Source organism: Lonchura striata, chromosome 3 (genome assembly GCF_050655825.1).
Source record: "Lonchura striata isolate lonStrDom1 chromosome 3, ASM5065582v1, whole genome shotgun sequence".
Lineage (NCBI taxonomy): Eukaryota > Metazoa > Chordata > Aves > Passeriformes > Estrildidae > Lonchura > Lonchura striata.
In genome coordinates this window covers 3,616,756-3,644,688 of record NC_140705.1, presented here as the reverse complement: position 1 = coordinate 3,644,688, position 27,933 = coordinate 3,616,756, and the positions used below count along the sequence as shown (strand labels likewise).

The 27,933-nt window shown below is 46.6% G+C and overlaps 1 protein-coding gene across 1 annotated transcript in view; it reads right to left on the bottom strand.

Annotated features, from left to right (window-relative positions):
- Positions 1-27,291, bottom strand: part of BLK (BLK proto-oncogene, Src family tyrosine kinase) — a 44,320-nt gene extending 17,029 nt beyond the window's left edge. The window contains exons 1-4 of the mRNA XM_085574379.1: positions 26,147-27,291; positions 8,564-8,666; positions 6,192-6,240; positions 68-161 (exon numbers count right to left, since the gene is read on the bottom strand). Coding sequence (XP_085430505.1) covers positions 68-161; positions 6,192-6,240; positions 8,564-8,665 — 245 coding nt within the window. The 5' untranslated portion in view covers position 8,666; positions 26,147-27,291. The remainder of the gene's footprint in view (positions 1-67; positions 162-6,191; positions 6,241-8,563; positions 8,667-26,146) is intronic.
- Positions 27,292-27,933: the final 642 nt, after the last annotated feature.

Below are 27,933 nucleotides of genomic sequence, written 5' to 3'. Positions count from 1 at the left end.
GACCCCAGGGTCCCCCCTTTCCCAGCCTCCCTGGGCTCATCTTTGAACTTCCTCCTGGGTCACTTACTTGGAGAGGACCTGGAGTTTCTCCCCTTTGACCAGCTCCAGGTCACGGTCATTTGAGGCAGGAAAATCATACAGTGCAACCACAAACAAGTGATCTGAAAGAAGAATTAACTCCTTTGAATCCAGACTGTTCCTTGAGTGGCTTGATGCACACTTGGGTGCATGGTGGGGCATTTCAGCCCCTAAGCACAGGGTCCTATCATCCTCCCACCTCCAAATCCAACCTTTCCACCAACGCAGCTTTCCTGTTCACCACAACCTCTGCTCAGGGATTAACACTGATTCAACAAAGCATTTCCTGTGTACATATTTTTAAAACACTGCAGTACCACCCCTCCCCCATCCACAAAACCCAGTGTCAACAAGAAAAAGGGGTATGTGTGGAATTAGAAGGGTCATCAATAACCTGTCAGAGTTGAGCCTGAGCTTTACACAGTGGTAAATGAAAATTGCAACATTTCCCATGGTGGCTGTGGAATTTGACTCAAAATTATGTGGAGTTTTTGATTGAAAAAAGTATAAAATCATTGCAGTTTCTGTTATTTGAGGCTGTTTCTAGGATTCAGCTCTCCCTGAGCTCATGGTCTGTGGCCTATGCTCTGGTCTTATCTGGTGTCTTGTCATCCCTCCCTCTTGAAAACTTTTCCTTGCAGTGAATGAATCACGGAATGGTTTGGATTGGATGAAGATTTTCTTATTCCACTCCCTGCCATGCACAGGGATGCCTTCCACTACCCCAGGCTGCTTTAAGCCCTGTCCAACCTGACCTTAGATATTTCCAGGGATCCAGGGGCAGCCACAGCTTCTCTGGGCACCCTGTGTCAGGGCCTCCCCACCCTCACAGGGAATAATTCCTTCCTCACATCTGACCCAAACTTGTGCTGTGCCAGTTTAAATCTGCTGTCCCTTGTCCTGCTGCTTTCTGCCCATATACAAAATCCTCCTCTCTCCTTTTTCCGAGCCCTGTCCGTGTGCCACGATGCTCTGACACAGCCCGGGGTGGTCCCTGTGGGCTGGAGCTGGATCTCTCGGTTTGCAAACCCGGGAGGTGCTGGGGCTGCTCTCGGGGAAGCGCTGCAACCTCTGCCCTGTGCCCTGCATGCTCGGAGCTGCTGAAGCAGAAAAGAACAGCTATTCTGGGGCCAATCAAAATTTATAAAAAATATCAGCACATGCGCAGGATCACGAAAATCAAACACAAACGCTCTGGTAAAAAAGAAAAAGAAAGGAGGAGGGAAAGAAGGAGAAGGAAAAAAAAAATTAAAATTAAAATTAAAATTAAAATTAAAATTAAAATTAAAATAGAAAAAAGGAAAATAGAAAAAAGCAAAATAGAAAAAGAAAAAGAGAAAGAAAAAGAGAAAGAAAAAGAGAAAGAAAATGAGAAAGGAAAAGGAAAAGGAAAAGGAAAAGGAAAAGGAAAAGGAAAAGGAAAAGGAAAAGGAAAAGGAAAAGGAAAAGGAAAAGGAAAAGGAAAAGGAAAAGGAAAAGGAAAAAAGAAAAAGGAAAAGGAAAAGGAAAAGGAAAAAAGAAAAAAAAAAGAAAAAGAAAAAGAAAAAGAAAAAGAAAAAGAAAAAGAAAAAGAAAAAGAAAAAGAAAAAGAAAAAGAAAAAGAAAAAGAAAAAGAAAAAGAAAAAGAAAAAGAAAAAGAAAAAGAAAAAGAAAAAGAAAAAGAAAAAGAAAAAGAAAAAGAAAAAGAAAAAGAAAAAGAATGGGAGCTGTGCTGCAGGAAGGCTTCAGCTTGTGCTCAGCCTAATTAATGCACTGAGACCGATGGACAGCCTATTATTAGCATTTTTCAAAACAGCCTGTCAAGCCACTGTCTTTGGGTGACCTTTTCAAATAATGCCACCAGCAAGAGAGGCAGACTGGCCCTTTGTCACAGCAAGATAAGCGTGTCTCTGGGGCGACTTGGGGTTTGTGCCTGTGCAAGGCTGGCTGCTGCTCCGATGGCAATTTGTTCGGGAGGAGAAAGGGTCAGGGTGGGAGGAAAGGCAGCTTTGGAAAGCAGAGCCCTGAGCAGCTCCCTTCAGGCTTTTGAGAAGGAAATCGGAGATCCATGAGAGGTTCCAGCCCAGCCTCTCTCCCAGGATGGGAAAAGGATGATCAGTCACAAGGGAGAATGCTTTGAAGTCTGAAAATAGCTGGCACGGTTGGGGGCTTCCCCTTGAGGCAGCTCGAATTAGCAATGCACCCAAACTCTGTCTGCCTCCTTGAGAAAGTTGTTATCACACATCTGCTCAGACATGAAAGGGTTTGGTGCCTCCTGCGAGGTGTCCACCATCAGCCTGCTGTCCACACAAACACCCACCTGGTCCTCTTGAAAGGGAAAAAATGCAGTGATCACACTCCTGCTCAGAAAAATAGGAGCAAGTGTGTAAATATCTTCAAGCCCAGAATGGCTGTGTACTCCAGAAAATGAAAATGGAGTTTTGATCTCGAAGCGACTGACATAAGTGAAAAGAAATTAAATTTAAAAGAGAGACTACAGCAAGGACAAAAAGGGTTTGTATGCTGAAAAAATACGTAATCACCTCTTATCCCAAAAGAGGCACTGCAAACACTGCACACTGAAGTGAGCCAAAAGAAAAGCTCTCTCTGCCCGAGCTAGCAGGAGCTGCCATTTCATAATGAAAGGGGCTCTTCCTGTCCCTGACTCCATCATCCCATGAGAAACACATGGATTACACCGTCTTGGCCAGTTTGATCCACTCAGGCCACGGGAGGCTCCTCGGGGCTGTGAGGAGCTCTCAGATAAAGCTGCCAGCCCTGGACTTTGATTGGGAGCCAAACACATCCTGGCTCAGAGCTGCTGTCAGGAAAGTCTGATACCAGCAGGCTTTGCAGAGGCTGAGTGCCAGTTTGGTGGCTCAATAGGAATGATTCCACCAGTCCTCCCACCGCTGACTTGTCCTCATGGCCACAAAGCAGGGCTGAGACCGTGCCAGGGTGTCCCAGAGGATCATCCATTGGTTTAGAGCCATTTTAGGGTGGTCATGGTGTGAGTGACAACGTGCAGGTCACGTTGGCCAGCTGGGTGCACTGAGCTATGGGTTAGTGCTGCTGGGAACGGGGCCAGCTTTCTGTGTCAGCCTGGCATGGGCTGGTTAGAATCACTGAATCCTAAACTTGAAAAAGACCTTTGAAGTCATCAAGTCCAACCATTTAACCCAACACTGCCAAGGCAATCCCTAAACCATGTCACCAAGTGCCACATCCCTATGGCTTTTAAATCCCTCTGGGGATGGTGATTCCATTGCCTGGGCAGCCTGAGCTGAAGACTGGTAATGCTTTTTGTGAAATTTTTTTCCTAGTATCCAATTTAACCCTCCCCTGGGGCAACTTAAAGCCATTTCCTCTCGTCCTTTCACTTTTTTTTTTTTTTCCCTACCTGGCTACAATTTGTTTTCAGGCTGAAAGTCCCCATGAGCCTCCTTTTCTCCAGGCTGAGCCCCCCAACTCCCTCAGCCTCTTCTCCTCAGATGTGCTCCAGATCAAGGCAAACATTTCTGATTAGAAGTTTTTAAATTCCTCACCGAAAACTCAACCTTTTCAGTAGAAACAACCCTTCCTTTTCCCACTTTCAAACTCGCGTTTCTGACAGGATTCCTTTCAAACACAAAACCATATTCAAGTAAGAACAACAAAAACAACCAAGAATTTCGGCATTAACTTTAAGATGCTGCAGAAGACCTCAGGTTCCAGAGCATGCTGACTTTCCACACCCTGAAACTCATTCCTGTTCATATTTTGGTCAGCAAGAAGCAAGTAAAAAGGTGGAGGAAGTCGTGGTTCTTCACCAGAAGAAATGACCTCGCAGAGACTCAGACTCCTCATGCTGTTGCAGGTTATTAAAATGCCTGAGGACAAGCACCCAAACCCACCAGTTCTTTCCATCACTGGGATTTAAATCCAGCTGTGAGCAGCTGGCAAGGCAAGGGCAGGGGTTATTCCACCTATTTTCTATGTCTTATCCATCCAATGCAAGCAAACAGCAGCTCTGCTGTGGAACTCTTGGATTTGCGGCCCACCATGGGCCAGGACTTTGCTGTGCTGGGGGCTCTGGGGGCTCAGAACTAAAATTTGGACTCCACAGAGACTTAAAACCAGCCTTAAAAACTTTGTGATTGCTCAGGGAATGGTGTTAAAATGAATGGGAGACACACCATGGAAGAACTGCCTGAAGTGAAAAAAGGATTGGTGATGCCATGTGCACCACATTGGATCCAGAGTTCTGCACCCCTTGCCTGCCTTTATGTCACTTCCATGAGGATAAATTTTGTCAGGATGAGTTACGTTTTTGTTAAAAATAAGCAAATTAATGATTTCTGAGACAGATGTGTGAAAGCTGGAAAGTGTGAGACAATTTCAACAACTCCAGATCGGACAAAAACAAAGAAAAACAATTCAAACACAAGGAGAGCAAAAACAAAAAATCCACAAAAATTTTTAAAAAAACAGGAAAAGAAAGGGTTGATTTTACATTATATACCACACTTCCATAGGCAATAATTTTCCCTGATTGAATTTAAAGTGCTCCCACAGGATTTAATTAATCTCTCTGAATTTATTTTTTTAATGTGATGTGATTGCCTGGATTTTGTGCTTTCGCTTTTGATTCATTTGAATTGCTGTCACTTAGGAGAAGATCTCTGGTATCTCAAATATCTTGCTTGGTTCTTATCAGCCCATTTTGCCACACAGGGCACAGTCAGATGTACCATTATTTCAGGAAACTCAGACACTGTCAGAGAAAAATAGGAAGTTTTTCAGACTATCAGTGTGAATATTCCTCCAGAACTGGAACTGAATCTAATGAACAAAATTATTTTTGAGAGCTGAAAATGGCTAATATTTTACCTAATCCATTTTTTAGCTCTTTCTACTTCTGCCTTTGGGCATGAAGGAGAAGTAAAATCCCCTCCTTGATCACAATTTTGGCTGTGACTCTGACCAGAGTGGAAAAAACCTTGTGATAAAAATCCTGTGATAAAAACCCTGTGATAAAACTCTGTGATAAAATTGTGACAAACTGTCAGTCCCTGCTCAGCTGGAGAGGTAGGAGAGCACGGCCACTTGGAAATGTGCCATGAAAACAACTCTGCAAAAGAAAATACAGTTCCTGGAAAAATGGCATTTCCATGAAAACACACCCCAAATCACATGGCTGAAGATATTCACCTCCCACAAATCTGATCTCCATAAGAAAAGCGAAATTTGAAGAATATTTTGATGTTGCAAGAGCTCCTGTGCTTGGCTCATGGTGGGACCGTCCATCACCATCCATAAGACCTAAAAAGATCTGCCACTGTCATTCCACCCATCCCATTTATTCACCATCCCCCTCTTCTCTTCCCTCACACCATCTCCCCTACTCCTACCTTTTCATCCACGTGAAGAACTTTCATGTGTGAAGAACTTTCATGTGTTAAGAACTAACTGCCCTATTCCAAGCTTCCTCTATTTCCCCCTCTCTTCTAAATCTCTTTCTCTGTCCTTAATCTGCAGAATTTCTTTGACAGAAATGCACATGAGCTGCTGCTGGAGGCTGGGCAGAGGGAGCTGAGGGCTCCCTGCTACAAGACAATAATCTCCAAACACCATCTGTGACCCACAGATAATTGCAGAGGTGGATGAAGCCAACAGCCCGTCTCCAGGCAGGGGCTCTGTGCATCCTTATTTTATGCTCTTTCCTTTCTTCTCCTTCTCTTTGTAGCCTCTCTGATGCCTGCTATTTCCTCTGAAATTTTCAGCTGGCTGGATAAAGCATCCATGACTTGTCACACTGCAGACAGGGCAGAGAAATCTCACACAGCTCCAGGCTCAGACCTCCCTTTGCTCCACCACTGATGGAATCACAGGATTGGAAGTGACCCGGTTCCAAAGGAGAGGAGGGAGTGCTTTTCCCACCGGGTTTCTTTGATGAGCAGGGGAAAATTGGCAGCTGCAAGGACTTGGTGATGTAAACTGAGTTTTCTGAACCACTCTGATAAACTCCTTGCCTGGCACGGCTGCAAATACAGAAACCACACACCTGTGACATGATGGCTCGTCCTCAAACCCTGACATTTGGGGACCACCACCCTGCAAAACCCCACAGGGAGGCAATGAAAACAGAACCTTACCTTGTGCAGAGGCTTGGTTTAGATGAGGGCTGTTGATAACTTGTCTCCCCTGCGATAGAAATAGAAAGGAAAAAGGAGATAATTATCACTTTGCTGTGTTTCAGGAAGAACTGATTTCAGCTTCACAGACGAGTGGGATTGTGGTCCAGAGACCACTGCAGTCAGTCAGCAGCCCCTGTGCCTGGCTCCACAGTTGTGATGGCTTTAGCACATTTTGCACACATTATGAGGTGTTCATAGCTGTCTTCACAGAAAGCTGGAATAAGCCTTGGCTTCCCTCTGAGTTAAAGCAGAAATCTGCTGCCCCCTCATTTGGAGCCTGCTCTATCCAACCCCTGTCCACTGATGCCAGATTTAGGATCAGTGAGGGATGAAAATGAATGGTCCAATTGAGAAATGGCAATTGCAGAATTGTTTGAGGCAGACAGCCAGAGATGTTGTCTGCCATAATTGTCCCAAGGATCATGGGTATATGATACCCTTTGCTCAAGATTACATTAAAAAAGCAGAGGCGGTGACTGTAACAGCTAATTAATCAGAGAACTGTAGAAATCATAGAATATTCAGTGGTCCTTCTGGATATCCACTCAGGATATTCTATGACCCAATGATTCTATGATTCCTGAGATGGAAGGGGACCACAAAGATCATTGATCCAGCTCTGGGCCCTGCACAGACACCCCAACCATCCCACCCTGTGCCTCAGAGCATTGTCCAAATGCTCCTGGAGCTCTGGCAACCTTCAGGCTGTGTCCATTCCCTGGGGAGCCTGCTCAGTGCCTGACACATCTGGGGGAAGAACCTTTTCCCAATATCCAGACTAAATCTCCTCTGACACAGCTCCAGCTGCTCCCTTGGGTCCTGTCACTGGTCACAGAGAGCAGAGTTTGCAGTTGCCCCCCCACTGTCCTCAGGAGGAAATGTAGATTGTGACATTAAAAAGCAATAGGTTACTGCAACTAATCTGGGCACAATTTAAAAATTTATTTACTTTGTTCCTGGTTTGGTTTGGCCCTGCTGCTGGAACTGGCAAATTGTCCATAGATCATTCCAAGTGAGCTGGGATGGAACCAGCTTGTTTTGGTGGATAACAGTTTAAAACTGGCCTTCACCGACCTTGCAGTGCCTATGGTGGGTGTTTGACCACATCGGGTATTTTTATACATGTGCAAAAGTGGTGAAAGACAGACACAGAACTAAAAACACCTCGTGTTTTCTGCCTGCACCACCCTTTGACCCCAGCTTAGCAGCAGTGAGGGGTGGGAGAGCTGCTCATCTGCTGCCATTTCTCATTTAAGTGGAAGAAATTTGGATTTCCCCTGACAAGTGATAGCCGAGTGCCTGTGGCAAAAAAATAGCTAATGGCAGAAGATGGTCAGTGATACTGTATTTATACTGATGGTGGCTCCTCTCCAGTGAGCTGGAGAGAATGAAATTTAGGAAAATAACATCTTCTTGGTCAATCTGACATCTGCTGTCATGCAAAATGGACCAAATAGCCATGGGAGAACTCAGAAATGAAAGTAAATGAGTGAAAAACATCTCCAGCTGTCATAAAAAGCAATGATTAGTAATTCCTCCCTTCTCCCAGGGCTCAAGATGGTCTTCACATGAGAGTTGCACCTCGAGTTTCTCTTGTGCTGGCTGCTGGCTGCAGTGCTGGCAGGGGCAAGGAAAGACAAAACAACTTCATGTCTTTTGGACAGCAACAGAGGTGAAGTGACTTACAAAGTTTAAACAGGAAGTTTGTCATTTGAGGTCTCCTAAATCCTTCCCCAGTTCCTTCCTGCTCTGCGTCCATGCCAGCAGAGGCTGAGGGAATGCAAAGGGAGCAGCAGATGCCCAGAGTTTCTGATTCTCAGCTCACCCCAACACAGATTGGCTGCAGACCCTCTTTACTGAACCCGCTGAGGACTCACAGTGGTGAAGTTTCCATTGTGGTTTGTAGCTTTGAGTTTTAGTTTGAATGTGACCCATCTTGCAAGTCAGCAACATCAGCATGGGTTTCAAAGTACTGATGAGAAGATATTTCAATGCATAGTATTTTAAGTGTTTTAAATATACAGAGCTTCCTCAGAGCCCTTCCCACCCCTGTCCAAAAGGGATCAGCTGGGAGGACCAGGTTTCCCAGAGAAGCTGTGGCTGCCCCATCCCTGGAAGTGTCCAAGGCCAGGCTGGAGATGGACCTTGGAGCAACCTGGGATAGTGGAAGGTGTCCCTGCCCATGGCAGGGGGTGGAACAGGATGAGCTTTCAGGTCCTTCCAACCCAAATAATTCTGTGATTCTGTGATTCTAAATATTGCCTGCATAACTCCAGATATCAACTGATCTGTGAGGAGGATCCCAAAAGGACACAAAACCACAGGCTTACCTTGGGTGGGGCAGGAGGAGGTTTGCCCTTGGTTTTTGGATTGCCTCCAGAAGTGTGTTTCTCATTGGGCATCAGCTGAGTTTTGCTGCCAAACAACCCCATTCTGGAAGGAAGAGCAGAAATTGTTTTTAATGAGACTGGTTTTGGGGAAAGGTGCAGGCAACTGAGGGACAAAGTCTTTGCATTCATGAAGAACAAGCTGGAGAAAATCAGAATGCAGGATGATGGGACAGTGGAGGGAGTAGTTGCAAACCATCCTGACTACAGTCCTCTGCTACCTGGGACCTTGAGAACCCCATGATTTTTGTTCTCACATGACTCTGGTGTTTCCCAATTTGCAAATGAGGTTCAGACAAACATGCTAAGTCACCAGAAAAACAAGGAAAAGAGGCTCAATGACTGCTTTGGATAGGACCCCTCTCCAACTCAGAGGTCCCCATCTGATACCGAACTTGCTCCAGAGCTGGGTGATGCCAGAGGGATGAAGATGGATTTATCTACAGCCCTGTGCTGAGCTGTTCAGCTGCACCAGGGCTTCAGGAGGGTCACACAGTCCCTGGCCAGAGAACGAGCCACCTCAGGCAGCTCAGGGCTTTCTGCAGCTCCTGTCCTCCCACGCAGCAGGGCCAACACGCAGATGTGGCCGCGCTGTGCACGGAACCAGTCCCGCTGTTCCTCACATTTCAGCAGCACAGACTCACACTTGGTTTCTCCAGGAAGCCACAGGAGCTCTCTGGCCCTTTGGAATTCTGTAAGAAGTTTTTTAAGTTTTTAAGGAATGTGGTGCAGCCTGCACCCATCCTGCCTGTAAAGTGTGGGTTGAAGGCTTGTCTCATCCATCTGCAGTACTCTGCTACTTTTTGATGTGCTCTGGGTCCTCACAAGGTGTGGTTCTCCCAGATATCTTGGGTTAGGTTTCCCTCTATCCTACAGATGTCTCAGACCTCCTGGACACCCCAAGGATCACTAGACACAAAGGAATCAAACCTTTTCCTTGGATCATCATCTGGTCTTCATTAAGGTTTCCAAACTTGGGCTTGAGGGCTGTTTGACTTTCATCCTAGAAATGTAATTTCAGCTCTGGTCTGGAATTCGAGGATAATAATGGGTCTGGGTAGCCAAAATGGCCAAACTCTTCTTGGAGCCTCAAAAATGAAGGAGCAGATGAAGTCAGCATTGCTGAAGTGCAACATCCAGTGCCAAAGTCTGTCCCTCCCCTGCTTTGAACCAAAGGCTTTGGAAGGTGTGGGCTACATGCCCAAAACCCCCCCAAAAATTAAACCCTGAATACTCTTAGCTGTGCAGAGATACATTGATTCCTATTCCTGACAAAATACCTCAAGGTCTGCAGTGATCATGGAGGATAAGGGACCTCAGGTCCAGGGACACTCCCCAAATGTCAGTCTGGCACTGTCACTTTGTAGTCAGATTCCAACCAGTGTGTTCAGAAAAGCAAGCCAGACTCACAGGGGAAAATATTCCAGTAAAAGCAACTTTTTTTTTTCTTTTTTTTTTTTTTTTAATTTGCTTTCTAGCACAGATCTAATATTTCAATATCTGGGACTCTAAAATGAGGTTTCTAATGGAGCTACCACAATATATTAAGGGTTTTTTTTTTTTTAATGTCTTCTCCCTTCTGCTTTATTTTTGTTATTACGGATAAGGTGTGTAAAATAGAAAGAATTGGTGAAATATTTCAGGATAGCCTGATACACACTTTCCCCTCATCCAAAACTTTTTCATCTCTGAGATTTCCTTTGACCTGGGTGTACAGATGGCCCATCCATCTGTCCCAGGCCTCAGCTCTGCTCCAGGCACTGACAGCACAGTCAGAGGGGGAGTTTCACCTATTAAATAAACCAGAGCAGCTCCTGCAGCAATTTCATTTTTATTTGGCAGCCTCCAGGTTGTACCCAGAGCTTGCTCTGCTTAGCAGATCTGGTGGTGCAATAGCACATGATTTGTTAGGGGAGCTTTTCCTGCTCTTCCACTCACAACTTTGTGCCAGGATTTCAGATTCTGGATCATGGAGTTTTTGCCATGAGAGTGGCTTGAATTTTTTTTTTTTTTCTTTTTTTTCCAGCAGCAGGGAAGAGCAAGGTATCATTTAAAGTCAAGGCTGGACGATGGATATATTTCAGCTATCACTCATTACCAACTGTGAAAGACAGAAAATCCACCCACATGTTTGGCATTGATTTGTTGTCCTTATTACAGTCTCATTGGAAAATCCTGGGATCTTTGATATACTCTGCTCCCAAATGAGGGGTAATTCATGCAACTGCCATACTTTTGGCAGATTTAGGGAATGTGAGATACAGCATGAGTCAGCAATTTGCTTTGACTGCCAGTTGTGTCACAAGGATGAACCTATGGGAGGATTGACACACCATCCACAGAATCAGGGATGCTTCTTCTGGGGTTTTCAGTTGCTCTCAATGCGTGATGGCAACGAAAGATATTTTGGCCATCAAATATATCCTCCCACACACATCCTCCCTCTCCCCTTCCGCTCTGTGTCAGGCAATGTAATTTGTTCAATCATAAGAACACCAGGTGCTCACATAATTAATGGAATACATTAAATTTATTATTATTATTATTATTATTATTATATTAGTAGAAGTAGTAGTAGTAGTAGTATATGTTTGCAATTATTTGGGGGCCTGCAAAAGGGTAGAAAATGATGTTGGAGACTGGACCCTCTGGACCATCTGATCTTCCAAGATGGAAGGCAGCTTCTGAATGGGTCTCCACCCTGGCAAGGACACCTGCAGGACATCCAGCCCAAAGATGGAGAACTTTTGGGTGGGTGAGCAAAAGCTCTCAGTTCTGGTCAAATACACAGATAAATCCTAAGGTAGTTCCATAGGTGCTTTGTGAGTTCTGCAGGGCTAAAGACTGAAAATCTGTATATTTCTAGATGAACTTGCTTACATTGTAATGCTTTAGTTCATAGGCCGTGGACCAAGTCTGAGACGAAGTGGAGTGAGCCACACTTAGATTTCTTTAAGCAGTTTAGAAAGCGAGGAGGTCTCATGACTCAACAGGAGAAACTACGACCTGGTGACACTATAACCACTGCAATAGATGATGGAGCTGTTATTTAGATATTCACTGGCAATATTTATTGTATTATCTATAAATCTAATCACAATCATCCACAGCATGACTGTGTCCTGCTTCTCCCACTGGGCCAAGAATCTTCTTTCAACTACTCTGGTACCCAGTGGTGGCACAGACCTGGAGGAACATCAACCTCAGCAAGTCCAACCAGGGGCTTGGGGCCATCCCATAGGGATATTGCAGCCCTTCCTGCACCCTGCTGGGACTGGGAACACCTCTCTGCAGCCTTGCACAGGCCCAGCTTTGTCCCCGTGCACGTGTCGGAGACACAGCCGTGCAAAAGCAGCTCAGAGAGGGGAACAACACAGCCCACCTCGAGTCAAGCCTCCCACGAAGGTCACTCGTTCCCACCCACGCACAGAAGGGGTTTGAACAGCTCTGGGGATTCGCAGTCCCTACAAAATCCACCAGTCCCACCCTCCTGTTGTCTCCAACACCTTTGGCAGCCAACACCACCATCCTTTGGGCCAGCAGGTGTTTTACAAAACCCAAAATAATCCTGCAGACAAATGTTGCTGGATACAGTGAGCTGCTGGTTCCCATGTCACAGCTGGTGGAACCTTTGATCGTTAAAAAGTAATTTTATTTTCAGAAATAAAAGCGACTGAGTTGAGTGTAGGTCATGACCATATGTTTTGCTTCTGATTAATGCTTTTAAAAACTACCTTCACAAGAAAAAAAAAATGAGAAAAGCCACTTAGAGTAGTTCTCCCACCCTGTTTTTACATTTTTTTCCAGTGGAAATGAGTGCTGGTGAGACCACAATAACTCAGGAAACTATGGAAATTTTCTTTTGTGAATTTATAGTATTTGACATCTAAAAATGTTGGTTTTATTTAATAACTAAGAGGAGGGGAACTTTTTTTCCTCAAGCCTCCAAAACAAGTTATTTTTAAAGTGACCAAAAATCAAAGCAGATCAAGCAGAACAAAAAAGTTTTAAGGCAACACAAAGTTTTTTCCATATCCCTCTTCATCAGGTAATGGAGTGATAGGACAAGGAGTACAATGTTTAAACTAGAAGAGGGGAAATTTAGGTCTGACACACAGAAGAAATTCTTCCCTGTGAGGGTGGTGAGGCCCTGGCACAGGGTGCCCAGAGAAGCTGTGGCTGCCCCTGGATCCCTGGAAGTGTCCAAGGCCAGGCTGGACAGGGCTTGGAGCAACCTGGGATAGTGGAAGGTGTCCCTGCCCATGGCAGGGGGTAGAATGGGATGGGCTTTAAGGTCCCTTCCCACCCAAACCATTCCAGGATTTTATGATTCTATATGCATAAAAGCATTTAGCATAAAACAGCTTCAGAAATAAAATTATGGAATTCTTGGGGTAGTCCTGTGCAGGTCCAGGAGCTGGGCTCGATGATCCTTATGGGCCCTGTGCCACTCAGGATATTCTACAATTTTATGTGTCCAGCTTTAGCTGCTGCTAGGTGACAAGTAAAAAATATTAGATGTTCCTGGAAGAGCCAAGCTGAAGAAGCCAATAGACACCAGGACAAGGAGCTCTGTGGTGCAGCCAGCCCTGAATTTGTGGGACAGACCTGCAGGTCACAGAAACACCGGATGTATGGGCAGAACCTCTGAAATGGGCTGGGTGCCCTGACTGGGGAATGATAGAAAGCAATTTGAGCAGCCTTCACAGGGGTAGTTGAGTTGGCATTTTGGCTACAGAGAGGTGGGTGCAGGTTCAAGTATTTCAGCAGGAATGAGTCAAGGGGAGCTCTTCAAAGATCATAGAATCCCAGAATATCTTAAGTTGGAAGGAACCCACAAGGATCATCAATCCAGCTCCTGGCCCTATCCAAGACATCCCAACAATCCCATCCTGAGCATCCCTGAGAGCATTGTCCAGACACAAAGCTCTGGCAGCCTTGGGGCTGTGACCATTCCTAGGCGAGCCTGTTCTGTGCCTGACACCCTCTGGGGGAAGAATTTTCCTTAATATCCAATCTAAACCTGCCCAGAGTGTGTTTCACACCATTGCCTCAGGTTCAAAGCTTTGCTCATCTCATTTTTACAGTGAGACAACCTACTGCTGTTAGCTGCTTTCCTCTACCAGGGCAAAAGGGATCTGAAGTCATTTTTTATGAGAATCCAGCACCTTCTGCAAGAGGGATGTGGAGGACACTGACAGGCAGCCTTGGGAGTGCATGGGCGGGTATAGGAAAGGAAACAAGACCAAATCGAGCAGAAAAGCAGAAGTCTTGGCTCACCATTTGCCTCAACCCCATGAAACTGCCATGAAAAAAGAGGTTAATATCGAAGTAAGCCAACAGGGTTTCACTCTGAGGGCAGCTCCAAAAAAACCCCCTAAGCCTACTGAAATCACAAAATTACCCCCTTTCCATCCAGATTCTGTGGTGGGTGCAACAAAGTGTTTTAACAGTTTAGCAAGATCAGATATTTTAATTCATTTTAAAACTTATGAATGTCTGTCTATTAAAGAACATATTTTTAAAAGGAAAGGGGTTCAAAAAACCTAAAAAAATTACCTTGAAAATGCAGATCTAGCCTATTATGAAGGCTTTTAAATGCTGGATTTCTCATTGCAAGTCCTCCCTTGTTCTGAAAGAATTGCTGAAATCAATTCACTTCAAATGCAATAATTTAAGTATTCCAGATTTGGATTTTTGCAACAGTGAGGAGCAAAAAAGTTCAGAAAAAAAATATCCTCCAGTCCTCAGTGCATCACAGATGCATTCAGTTCTCTTTCCCTCAATAAAATAGCTCTTCAGAGCATTTCCTGACCTGGCATCCTTGGATTGCTTTGCAAGACACAAAATTGAAGAATTACTGAAGATCTTGATGGATCAGCTCCTTAAATAAGAAGGAAGATTTGCTACTGAAGCAGTTTTTGCTGTGACCATTTTCTACTTCTGCTGGGTTTCGGTCAAGTCCTTTTTAGCTCATATTTTGAAATAATTTGCAGCTTCATTGCTAAGAGGAGGTAAGAAGACATCTCCGAACCAATGTGCTGTGCTATAAAGAGCACTGAAACCATGAGCAAGGTCTTTCTCAGAGGCAGAAGGTGGAGGCTACAGCCATCCTCTGTGATGTGGTGGCCAAAATCTGGCTACCCCATCCCTGGAAATGTTCAAGACCAGGGTGGATGAGTCTTGGAGCAACCTGGGAGAGTGGAAAGTGTCCCTGCCCATGGCTTTAAGGTCCTTCCCAATCCAAACAAAACCATTCTGTGATTCCATGATTCCAGCACTGCAGGAAGTCACTCTGAAGAGCTGGAGAACCCAGAGCAAGAAGCATCGTGGTTCTTGCTGGGGAGTGAAGCCAATGTTGGGTTTCCATGTTGCATCCTCACTGGAGAACTGGGAATATCCTACTGGCAGCTTTCAGACCCCATTCCAGTCCTGATCTTTGTTGTATTTGTGCAATGAAGACTCTGTCAAGCACTCTGGTCCGTGTCAAAGGTCCTTGAAGGAAAGGTGAAGAACCCCCAGGAGCAGCTAGGCTCTCCCACTGAGGTGAGGTGCCGATGTTGGGGCTGATCCATCATAAAACCTCTCACACCTGAAGAACCCTAAAGCAGCTGTAGCTGCCTCCTTCTCATGGCCCCATCCTCCTCCTTCCCCATTCCAGTGCATCCCATCCCCCTGGCTTGGACTCTCTCCAGGTCCCAGTCTTGAGCACAGCCAGTGTGGCCAAATTGCCTTGGAAATATCTGTTCGCTGCCAGCCCAGGGCAGACAAACAAATCTGGGAGCTTTGTGGTCCTGTGATTTATCCCAAAGTGAGGGGTACGCATTTCAGGAGAGAGATTGAACCCCACTGGCTTCTTTTAGGATCTCCTGCTACAATCCAAGCCAGCTTTCCATTTATATTACAATTTATATCTACCCTAAATTTTCCATTTTTCTTAGGCCATCATTTGCAGGTGAACCTGGTCCAAGCAAGCGAACCAAGCAGAAAATCCATCTGCTCCAGGCCTTTCTGAAGAGCTGAGACAATCTATGGGAGAAGGCTGTGTGAGGCTGGGGGAGGTGTGGGAACGCACTGATTTCCAGAACCTTGAGTTTAAGCAGACGCAGAAAGTCTTTTGACAGGGAATTAAAAAAAAATAATAAAGAGAAGAAGATAATAAAAGCTTCTTTCTCATTCCAGAAGAAGAAAACAGCCTCCTGTTGCCAGAGTGGTCATTCCCTAATCAAAACATCTGTCTGGAGGAAAAATGGCTGCTTACATTGAGATTTGCATCCCGCTGGAAGCCAACGGATGCTCGGCTGGGCTGCAGGAGGCTGCGGGCCAGGAAACAGAGCCAGGGATCAGGTCTTGGAGAGGGAAAAAGCAGGAGGGTAGACTGCTTTTCCTACCTCCCTTCATGCTTCCCTCATGAGCTCAGCCCAGGCAGCAAGGTGGGATGTCTGCTGGGAATGTCTCTGCAGGACTCGGGGGCAGTGGGATGCACTGGAGTGGGTGAGGAGGAGGATGGGTCCAGGAGAATGAGGCACATCCCTCTGGGTACCTGCAGCCACTCTGGGGTTCTTCAGGTGGGACAGGTTTTATGACAAAACTGCACTGTTCAACAGCACTTCCTGCAGAGCCTGGAATTTCCATCCAAATTTCAACTCAAACCTTTCTCTGCCCAGTGTTGGTGTGGGCCAAATTGTGGGTGGGTCCTGGGTGAGTTGGGGCACAGCAGGGAGAAATCTCCTCTGCAGGCCACCCCTATCTGACCAAACCGTGATCCAAACCGTGGTCCCTTGGCCAGAATCCCTGATGCTCTGTTCCACAGCACTTGGAGAACACATCACAGGAATCTGTAGGCATGTGGGGAGGTCCTGGCCCTCCCAGCCCTCAGAACATGAGGAGATGGATGGGCTCCACACCTTTGTTTGTGGTCATCTAAACTTCTTCCCTGGGCAAGGCCCTTCCTGGAGGCCCTGCATCCCAGAGGATGACTTTTCCTAGGAAGAGGACAGTATTTTACAGGACCAGGAGGAGAAATGAACCTGGTGGCAGGCTGGTGCTCAGGAGTGCAGTTCCTTGGATCAGTCTCAGAGGGAATGATGCTCCCTCCCACCTCATCAGCAGAGGCAAAGGGCTGTAGGGAAGGATGTACATTCCAATTCCCCACCTGAACACCTCCAGCTGCATGTCAGGAATAGCAATGGGATGCCAGATCACTTCCCTACTCATCACAGCTGTGTCCAGCTCCTGTCAGCCTTCCCCACACATAAATCCTCTCTCTTCCCCTCCAGGCCCTGGGAGAATGGGGGGGATGGGAGTGCCAGGATGTGCAAACCTGGCACTTCTTTGTCCTCCCCTCCTTTTGCAACAGACCAAGGGAAAAACATCCCTGCAAACCATCCCTCAGTGCCAGATCCAGCAGGCACTGGGAAGTGCCTCCATCATCTCCTTAACCCACAGACTGTGGGGAGAGGAAATAGGACAAGGAGGAATGGGAGGGTGGATGAAGACAGAGAAAAACCTGCTGGGCTTCTCCCCACCCTCAGGGGAATGTGGATGGGGGTGGGCTGTTCCCGACTTGCCTGCTTCCCACGCTGCTGCTCCGGGGGACACGATCCGAGGACGCACGAGCCACTGGTCGGACCCATGACAGATGCTCCATGGGGCTGAAGGCTCTCCCCAAATTTTTATTTCAGAGCTTTCTGGCTTCCACCACATCCACACCATCCATGAGACCGACAGCTTTACACCCCCAGATCGCAGGAGCAGCCTGGTTTTGCAAATGCTTTTAATGGGATTTCTTTTTTTAATCAGGTCTTTGTGTCAGAACTGACTCTTTTCTCCCCCCTAAGGATTCTTTGCTCTATTTTGCTTATAAAAAAGATCACCTGGGAGGGGGTGGGAGCTGCACTTCCCAGACAACCTGGCCAATGAAAACAACAATGAGGAAGGCGAGAAACACAAAGAGAATTCAGACACAAACCCCAGCAAATGCCACAGGCTATTAGCAGCTGTCATTAAAAGCAACAAAAATGACTGTGAATGGATTGCACTTCCACTGTGCAAACCACCAAATTTTAGAAAACAGCCCAACAAACTGGCTTTGCAATGATCTTTCCTTTCTGTCATTAAAAAAAGACCTTTTATTGATGAAACACATCTTGTTCCAGCCAGCTCCATCCCTCTATGAACCTACTCAACCATAGCAGCGTGGTCTAACGAATAAAGACCTGGTCAGGGACTTGTGGGTGGCTCTGAGGAAGTGACTTTCTCACTTTGCCTCAGCATGTTCAATTGAGAGACTGAAACTCTATCCTGAGAGATAAATGTTGTATAAGAAGCAGGATTTGTTTCTGTAGAGGCTTCCCATGGTGAATGTGTAATGAGCTGGCTCTTCCGCGGTGTTTTCAGTGTATTTTCTTCAGCTGTTGCAAACACGAGGCCCCCAAAACCCACCGTGTACACCTCGGTGGGTAATTGCATGGCGTCATCTTTGCGTTGTAAGCGGCAGCAGGAGGGAAAAGGACGCTTGGTCTCAGCCAGCTCGAGGCTGGGATGACCTCACATGGTTTACACTTCAGCTGCCCCCACCGAGTAGGACAAACACGAGCCAACATCTGCCGGGAGTGATGCACAAGCTAAAGGTCACCCCACGCTGGTGATGTTGTTTACAGGAGGAAAAAGCTTCACAGGGCAGATCTGAGCTGAGGTCACGGCAGAAGACCTTGACCAGCCACGGGACACAAGGACAACAAGAGGGTGGCTGAGGACACCGTGATGTGTGAGGTGGGGGCAGCTGCTCCAGGGTGCACGTGGCTGCTGCCCCCTCTGGAAACATGGGATGGGAATCAGCTCTGCAGCTGTGCTCCTGACAAAGGAAGACAGCCCCATGGAGGGCTGCAAGGCTGTCTGGGCCATACACAGGGGCCTGTGGGTCCTTGGGGGTCGCACTGAGTCCATCACCCTAGAGGGTGAGCACAGAATCTCAGAATCTCTAAATCCCGAAATCCCAGAATCCCAGAATCCCAGGATCCTAGAATCCTAGAATAGTTTGGGATTGGAAAGGGTCTCTAGAGATCACCCAGTCCAACTCTCTTGCTAAGGCAGGATCACCTGTAACAGGTGGCACAGGAACACGACCACGGTGGGTTTGGAATGTCTTCAAAGAAGAAACTCCATGGCCTCCCTGGGCAGATGTTTCAGTGCTCTGACACCCTCAACATAAAGAATTGCTTCATCATGGTTGAGGTGGAATTTCTTGTGGTTTATTTTATGTCTATTTCTGCTCATCCTGTGGCTGGGCACCACTGGAAAGAGCCTGGCACCATCCTCTGACATCCTCCAAGCCTGGGTGGCACTGAAGGCAACCAGGACAGACATCCAGCACAGCAGGCCTCAACCAGGTGTGCCTGCTCTTAGAGACACAGAAATGAGGAAGCCCTTGCAGATTTACCAAACTTCCCCCTTGCCAATTCCCATTTCCCCTTCCCAATTCTCCTCCAGCTAAGGGCAGGGGATGGAGGTGGAGCTCCTCAGGTTTGGTGCTGGGGAAGAAAAGGGCAGCGTCAGGTTAGGTGGAGTACTTTGAGCTTTAGGACAGGGGCTCGCCATTTGGTGGGTGACCTCTCTTTGCTAAATGAGCTTCACTTCCTACCCCTGTGAAAAGGGAAGTTGCTCTTTTAGAAAGCTGCTGTCACCCAGTGCTGAGGTGGGAAGGAGGAGCTACCACGAGGTGCAGCGAAGGCTGAGCACTGCAGTAGTGTCTGCCAAGTCATCCTGGGAACAGGGCGACAGCGTGGCAGCTCCAGACAGAAACCTGCTTCTGATCTGACACACATTCCTGCTGCTGACAGCGGGGAAGCCCAGCCGCTGCCGCCGCCTGCTGCAAAGGCTCTCCCAGCGATGGGCGCAGTTCAAGCAGCTCAAAAGCAAGAATTAAAAATTACTGGATGTGGTGTGGTTTGCCTACTGCCTCCCAGGGAGGTTTTCCAGGTATCTAAGGTAGTCTGTGTGTCACCTGGAGTCATCCCTTCATCCTTGGGCCTCCTCTGTTTCCTCCAGCCTGGGGATCTCGTGGCCACGAGATGGAGCTTCTGGAGTCCAGAAGCCCAGAAAATTTGCTTCCTCAGCCCAGGGATGTCATCTGAAAGCTGCTGGAGGGGGAACCCTGAGAAAGCTTGTGTAAAAGGGCACTAAAAATGGAAAGAGTCTCTCATTTGCAGCTCAGAGTCACTCCAGATGGGCTCCATCTGTCCCTGTTCACCCAACCTGGAAGCACAGGCTGTGATCTCACCCAGCCAAGCAGGGTCTTTCTGGTGGTGGCTTCCACCCTGTTTTCATGTGCCAGCCCCCAGATGTTCTCCAATGTCTTTGCAGGCCCCTACACGAGTGTGAAATCATGGAATTACAGAATCACAAAATAATTTGGGTGGAAGGGACCTTAAAGATCATCCAGTGCCACCCCCTGCCATGGGCAGGGACATCGTCCACTATCCCAGGTGCTCCAAGCCCCATCCAACCTGGCCTTGGACACTTCCATGGATCCAGGGGCAGCCACAGCTTCTCTGGGCACCCTGTGCCAGGACCTCCCCACCCTCACAGGGAAGAATTTCTCCCTAATATCCAATCTAAAGATACTCTCTGTCAGTTTGAAGCCGTTCCTGAGAACCCACAGCCCACCAGGATGACCCCACAGCCAGACTTGTGCAATGGTGGCTCCTGCACGGCCTCGTGCAGCAATGCCCATCCCATGGCATTTTATCCATTTCACTCTGACACAAAGGCATTCTTGTTGGGATTTCTGCTGCAGAAGCAACTCCAGTTTTGAACTGAGCCCACTCAGAGGATGAAGGTACCTCTGCTTTCCCAGCTGGCCCTCAGGACTGCTTCCCCATCCTGCTGCTGCAAAAGCTGGGCAGCTCATTTCCTCTAGACTTTGTTTTCATGGGCTGGCCAAGCTTTTCTCTTCCCTTTTAGGAATGAGTAGTCTCTTTTACCATCAGAACCACCCTGTTCCCTCTCCTGTAGCAAATGAAAAGCTTATTTACAGTGTCCTGCTGCTCTTGGAAGACGCTTATGTGTTTCAACCAACCCACCAGAATCCATTTTGAGAGTTCATTTTCAGAGTTCTCCGAGGACTTTTTGAATGCTGAGGCAGCATCTCAACTATTAAAACAGGCAATATTTGGGTTCTCCCCTTCTTAAAAATTTGGTGGCTGCACCCAAACCCCATATGATCCCCATTCTACAGGAGCTGTGATTGCTCCTGGTTTATATTTATGCATGTATGTTTGTTATGTTTATTTAAAGTCTATCCCGATTTCAACAGCCTTCCTGTTGGATTTCTACTTTGCAAGACACAGGCTATCCTTTCTCCCCTGATTTGAAGGAAAACAGAGGATTTTCCCTGATGCCATCCCTGTGTTTGGGATAACACTCAGACACAGGTACCAGAATACCCCGAGTGCAGGGTGAAGATGGGCTCCCTCTTGTTTCACTACCATTATTTACTATTAAATCCCATTGTTTTTGCAGGGATATCTCCAGGGACTGAGATGAAAAGGCAGGTTTTGCAAATGGGAGATATTCTGCTAGTAATTGCCACAAAGAGATTTTGTCTGCAGCCCATGAGGAAAAGCCTTTTTGGACAGAGAAAGTGACTCCTACATAGGCCAGTCCTCCCTGCCAAGCTTGTCCTACAGTCACAACATGACTATTCTTGACTACTTGCAGCAGCCAAGACTTTGTCTCAATGTTATTTCCTTTCTGATGCTCGTAAAGAAAGAAGGAACCCACTACCCTTATCCAAAATTAGAAGATTAACTCAATTTTCAGCATTAAAATAACATCAAAACATCCTTATGGTGCTTGAAGGAGACAGAAATATGGTAGAACAAAGCCAAACCTCGCAACCAGGTTTGTTACATAAAGTCATTATTTATGGCACTGAATTGATGGGGCTGATCCACTCTCAGGTTACCTCACATTTGATCTGGCCTGAATTTATTGCCTCAGAGCTGGAAGAAATCTTATTTCCTAAAATTTCTTGCTTTGCCAGTGTCCATCCTCTGCCTGGCACTGGCAGTATTGCACTAAAACAACCAGAATTTCTTCTCACCTGGTTAGGACCAGTCTTGTACAGAGTCCCACAATCCCTTCCACTCACAGTTATTATTCCTTGGCAGACCACTCAGTGACTTTTAGAGTGCTTTTTCCAACTTTTTCACCACAATTTTCAGGGGAAAAAAAAGCATTCCATTGGAAATCACCACCTTTCAAAAGGTTCTGTCACACAAACACCACGAATATTGGCACTTTTCACTGGAAAAAAAGAATAATAATTGAGCAGGTTTGCTGCATTAATGTCTCAAGCAGCTGTGCTCTTCTTCCTCTGTTTCTAAAATGGTCAAGGCCAAATGTGCAAGAGACAGCCAGGAAAAAAAGTCGAGATAAAAGTCAATTGAAAGCTTTTCTATCAATTTCTCTGCCTGCTTAGATTGCCATCTCTTCTCCCTCTTTCCATAATGCATTACAGGTGACGTCTTGATTTTTCCAAAGGTCGAATTTAACCCTTATTCAAAGCCCACTCCTCAGTCATCATGCTCCAACAGACATGTTTTGAGATGTTCTGCCTCAAGTTTCATGATTCTGAGTCGTTCACAGAACCCTGGATGCCACCAAGGCTCAGGTGCTGGGCAAGGAGCTGTCTGGGCTGAAAGAAGCCCAGCAGTTCCTCTGTGCCAGGCATTTTGTTACTGTTTTTCTTTCCCACACAGGTTTCATGGAGAAGAGGGACCTTCCATAAATGAGGAAACACTATCCTGTAGTAAATTGGGACCATGGGGCACAGGGCCAAGCACCTCTTTTGCCTCTTGTCTGTAATGTCCCTTTATGAAGGGACTAAGAGCTTTTCACCCAACCTTCATCCCCCAAAATCATTCCTGAATCTGCCATCATCAAAGCAGACCAGACACCCTGGACAGTGAGTAATTTTTCATTCCTCTACGCTCATTAAGTAGCGAAGAATTAATTTGTGAGCCATGTGTTTATTATTTCTGCTGTGTGTCCTATGTGCCTGACACACAGGACCCCAGGGCTGCTGCTCCCTGCTTTTTGATCAGTAACACATTCCACAGCTTCCAGAGGGGCAGAAATCGTCAGTGGGATTGAATCAAATTTGGAAAATTATTTCATAAGTACGTAAGAAAATAAAGAGGGGGAAATGCAGGGGGATGATTTTGAAAAGCTCGTTTCAGTTCAGAAGCCATGTGTATTACACAGGGTGGCAGAAATGTAGAACAGGCACCAAAAAGGTCATTAATCTCAGAGACCCCCTAACTTGTACTTCAAAACTTTCAGCGATGGAAATTCCCACTTTTTCCTATCAGACTATCCCACCCCTCCAATTCCCATAGCCTTAAAATTATTTCCTAATGACCACCACTAATTTCCTTCACTGAAAGACTCATGACTGCCTGTCCTGTCCATGGTGAATGTCCAAGGCCAGGTTGGATGTGGCTTGGAAAAACCTGTGATGGCAGAAGGTGTCCCTGCCTGTGACAGGGAGCTGGAATGAGCTGACCCTTAAGGTTCCTTTCCAACACAAACCATTCCATGATTCCGTGGTGGACTGCAAGTTTATTCCTTCTTTCTTTGCTGTGTCTCCAGCAAATGAAGCAAAATCATTTCTTGCAGTAATTCCACACAGTTCACCCTTCCCACACCTTTGCTCAACCATGTCCCTCTCCTTCAGGCATTTATCACTGGGTTTGGAAGTTTGAATAGGCAAGGCCACAATGTTTTTGAAATTAAAACTGACCAGTATTAACAAAGAAAAAATTACTCTGTAAAACCACGGGAACATTGTTCTCCTGCTCAGTTGCAACTTTTTCTTAGAAAAAAATATAATTAAAACCCATTTTTTTTACTTCAACACAAGGAGCTTCTGTGGTTTGGGCTTGGTTTCTGGTGGCGTGGGGAGATATTTTTGGCTGGATATTGTGATGGATTTAAACCTGGTATGGAAAACAGGCTGACCTGTGAGAAGCAAATGTCTTGTCCAGCAAGAAATATTGGAATTCTGGTTTATATTCCTGTTATGTTTAAGCAAGAACTGTGACCCTTCACAGCCTGTTTTGTCCAGTGATGTCGAGTGGTGCAACTGCTCCTTCCACAAGCAGCATCAGGACCCTAGGGCTGTAATTTGTTGCCAAGACCTCTGCAAGGGGGAATTTCATCCTTTTTTACCCGCCCCAGCTACTTCTAATCTTTCAGTGTGGAGTCAGCCTAATGAAAAAAGTTGACTTGCACCACATGGAATTAAGACATAGATGGAAACTTTGGGGCTGGCAAGGATTCCAGCAGGATTTAGCCCCAGGTGTCCCGAAAGATATTTTGCCTGTGATAGAACACCCGCAGGAAATGACTGGCTACAAGAGAACTCACCCACATGGAGGCAATGCTTGGTTGCCTCCAGAGGCTCGTGAACCATGGAGGAGCAGTGAGGAAACTCCTTTTTTAACACAGATGGAATGGAAAGAATGAGGGGAAGGAAGGGCAGCAAATAATGGTGAACCAACAGCGTGCCCAGGAGCTCCTAACTCTGCTCAGCACATCCCTGAGATCCCTGTGAAATCCATCCATGTGAATCCCCCCTTTCCACAGCTGCTTCAGATGACAAATAGCCTGGGCTATTTCTGAAAATATCCTCAAGGTCATTTTTGGATGCTGATATGCCCATCAAGGTGCCACAGAGAATTAAAGGTTGAAATATGAATCAGGAAGAAAGCCACAAAGCAGAAATTAAGGAGCTGATAGTCATGTTTGAAAGGGACACATAGCCCAAATTATGAGGGAATGGGATGGCCATCCTGGGATATTGTGGGTTTAGTTAGGAGGAGCTGGGAGCACACCATCTAAGATGAAAGCCCTGCGTTTTACAGCATCCCAGAACACTTCATGCTGATTAAATCGAACATGGGAATTTGTTGGAAGAAAAGATGAAGAATAATCAGCAGCACTTTTGCAAAATTTTCACTTAAATATGCCTTGGGTGTTTCCTCTCCACCAGAAAATTCAGGTTTTGACTTTGCAATCCTCATGGGGCAGCAATAGCCCTGTATCAGCAGAACAAAACAAGAATGAGCCAGAAGGGTTTTTTTCACTGACTTTCGGGTACCAATATAATGAAAAGGATGCAGGAGGTCTGAGAGAAGAAAGCAGAATATGGACGAGAAACCACAAGCTCTGCAGCCCTCAAATGTTCTGATAAAAATGACTTAAACCTTGACAGAATGACTGACCGAGCATATTAATGAGGGTGCCTGGGCTGCCCTGCAGCTGTCCTTTTTTTATTCCTCATTTCCATCTGCCTCGTCCATCTCCAGCACGTACCCGAGGTGAGACCATGTGCTCTGCATGCAGCAGGAACCCTCACTGCTGGCTGTGTCCTGGTTCTGCACTTTTAAAGATTCATAATCAATTAAATATCAGAGCAGCCCATCGTGAGAGGCAAGAAACAGCCCCAAATCATGAGTGGGGTAACTAAAGCACTTTGAAGAGCATTCACTGGGGCATCATCAGCCACAAAGCCCTGAGGAAACACCTGAGGAGGTCTGAGATGCAAATACCCCACAACACAGCAAGTGCTATTCCCTCCTGAAGGTGCCACAGCAAGCAGGGATATCCTGAAATATCCACGCTCCAACTTAGAGCTCTGCAATTTTGAGCCTGACCTAAATTTCAATCAGAAATGAAAGTTACAGGCTTAGTGCAGACCCTGGGAAGTGACCAGGGTAGAAGCAGCAAGTCCACTCTTCCTATAGCTCCACTGGAGATTTCCAGCTTTGCCAAAAGATTTGTCTACAACCACTGTTAACTCTGCAGTGGTTTTACCAGCTTCAGTGGAGGAGCTGGTGAAAACAAAATATTGCATCCAGTGAGACCATTTAAACCATCTGTGGGATGGAAGAAAGCAAAAGCTCTCAAAAATCCCAAATGTGCATCTCCACAAATGGGAAATAAAAGATTTGACCCTTCCTTGCACTGTCTGCAGCACCCAAAAGTTGCTGTGTTGGAAGCTGAGTACCCAAACTTCCACCTCCCCTCAACTTCAGAACTGAGTCCCTGATTTCACTTTCTCCTGTCACTCTCATTTCCAATAAATTCGGTTGGATGAAACTCATTCACCCCTGGCTATCACCTACTTTCACTATTTTTAAGAGAAAGAAGGCTGGCCTGTGCCTGTGCCTGAGACAGAACCCACTGGGTGAGCGCCCAACTTGGAGCATCAGTCCCACCTCAGCGTGTTCCCAATTCCAGCACTGGGAAGCTGGCAGAAGGACAGACAGACACATGCCCTATCCTTGTCCACAGCAGCAGGTTGGCTCATTGGACATCCCACCCTAAAGGCTTTAATAATCACCGGTCCATAGATGGGCCAAATGTTTAAATAACCTAAGGGAATTTGCCCAGTGGAGCACCAGACAACAAACAGGCAGCAGGAAGGACAAAAACTGCTGGAACATCATTTGCACTTACCTTGAGAGCCCTGTGTTCAGACTAAATCATATCCTGCTCAATCTTAGCTGTCCACCAGAGTTGAAAATGCCCTTCCAGATCATCAGCTTGGGACCATCAGGTGCTTTTGATGAGTTTCAATCCTTGGAGTATGCAGAAAGAGAAAATCCTAATTCTTCTTGTTGTCGTGTGTTGAGTTGCTGTTGGTGGTTTCCTGTTGCCAACAGCTGAATGACAAATGGAGCTGGTTTGTTACACTTAGAGCAGTGGAGGGCTGGTGGTATGACCACACTTCTCACACCCTACTAATATTAGAATGGGGTCTACCTTAGAAGAACCCACAAAGGCTCCACAGCCTGTAAGAAGTCCGGTCCTGCTTCAACAGGACCCTGAACTGCTCTCATTCAGGTTGGGGTGAGGTTAAAGTCAGCCCCTGGAGCCTCAGGGTATAAAGCTGGTCTGAAAATGGGAGGGGAAATATGGGTCTGGAGTTGTCTAAATTGGCCCATTCACAGCTCAGAGCAGTCTGAGCCAATAGAAGGGGTGGGGTTATTTATTGCGTGCACTTCACTTTCAGAGAGCTTATCACCAGTCAGGTTCGAGTCTGAGAAGTTTCTTTTTTTGTACTCAGCTGGGTTACGGGGCTGTAACCTCACTCACTTTCCATTTGAGCTTCTGCTTCTGCTTCAGATCTCACCTAAAGAGACAGGTCATGTTCTTCCTCCTTTCTTCAACGAGTACAAGACAGCTGATGCCATTTAGGGCACAGGGGGAAGAGCACAGGAGACAGCTGACAGCACATCCTGGCATCTCTTTATTGCTTGTGTGAGAGATTTTGTGAGATCTACCTTCCCTCTGTTTGGTGCCATTAACTCTCTGTGGTACTGCAGAAAGCTCTGCCTGTGCTGAGCACCCAGAGCACATCTGGAGCTGCCGTGGGTGAGGCCCAGCTCAAATCTCACTGCACGGGGGGATTTCAGAGCCTTCCATTCCCAAGGGCCTTTGGGCACCAGAGAATCACAGAATGGTTTGGGTGGGAAGGGAAAATAAAGATCATGTTCCACCATGCCATGGGCAGGGACACCTTCCACTATCCCAGGCTGCTCCAAGCCCCATCCAGCCTGGCCTTGGACACTTCCAGGGATCCAGGGGCAGACACAGCTTCTCTGGGCACCCTGTGCCAGGGCCTCCCCACCCTCACAGCCAAGAATTCCTTCCCAATATCCCATCTATCCCTGCCTTCTGGCAGTGGGAAGCCATTCCCTGTGTCGTGTCCCTCCATTCCTTGTCCTAAATCCCTCTCCATCTCTCCTGGAGCCCCTTTAGACCCTGGAAAGGGCTCTGAGCTCTCCCTGGATCCTTCTCTTCTCCAGGTGAACACCCCCAGCTCTCCCAGCCTGGCTCCAGAGCAGAGGGGCTCCAGCCCTTGGGGCATCTCCGTGGTCTCCTCCAGAATCACTCCAGAAACTCCAGGTCCTTCCTGTTTTTACTGTGCAATGCTGTGAAGCTCCATCATCCTCATTTCCACCCTCACCCCCAGGGTTCCAGGCCCACCAACTCATCTGAAGGCCAGGAAGCTGATGAGTGTCACCTCCTGATCCTGCTGGATCCTGGATAAAGCCGGAATAAAGATGCAGATAAAGCTGCATGTTGAGACAAGGAGAGAGGAAAACCAGCCAGAGCCTCATCAAGAAGGACAACAGGGATCCTGGCTGAGACTGGCTGAGCATGGGATGTTTATCAGCTTTTTCTTTTTTTTTTTTGAGATGAGGGATGGAAATATTACTTAAGAGAAGGTTGGATCTTCA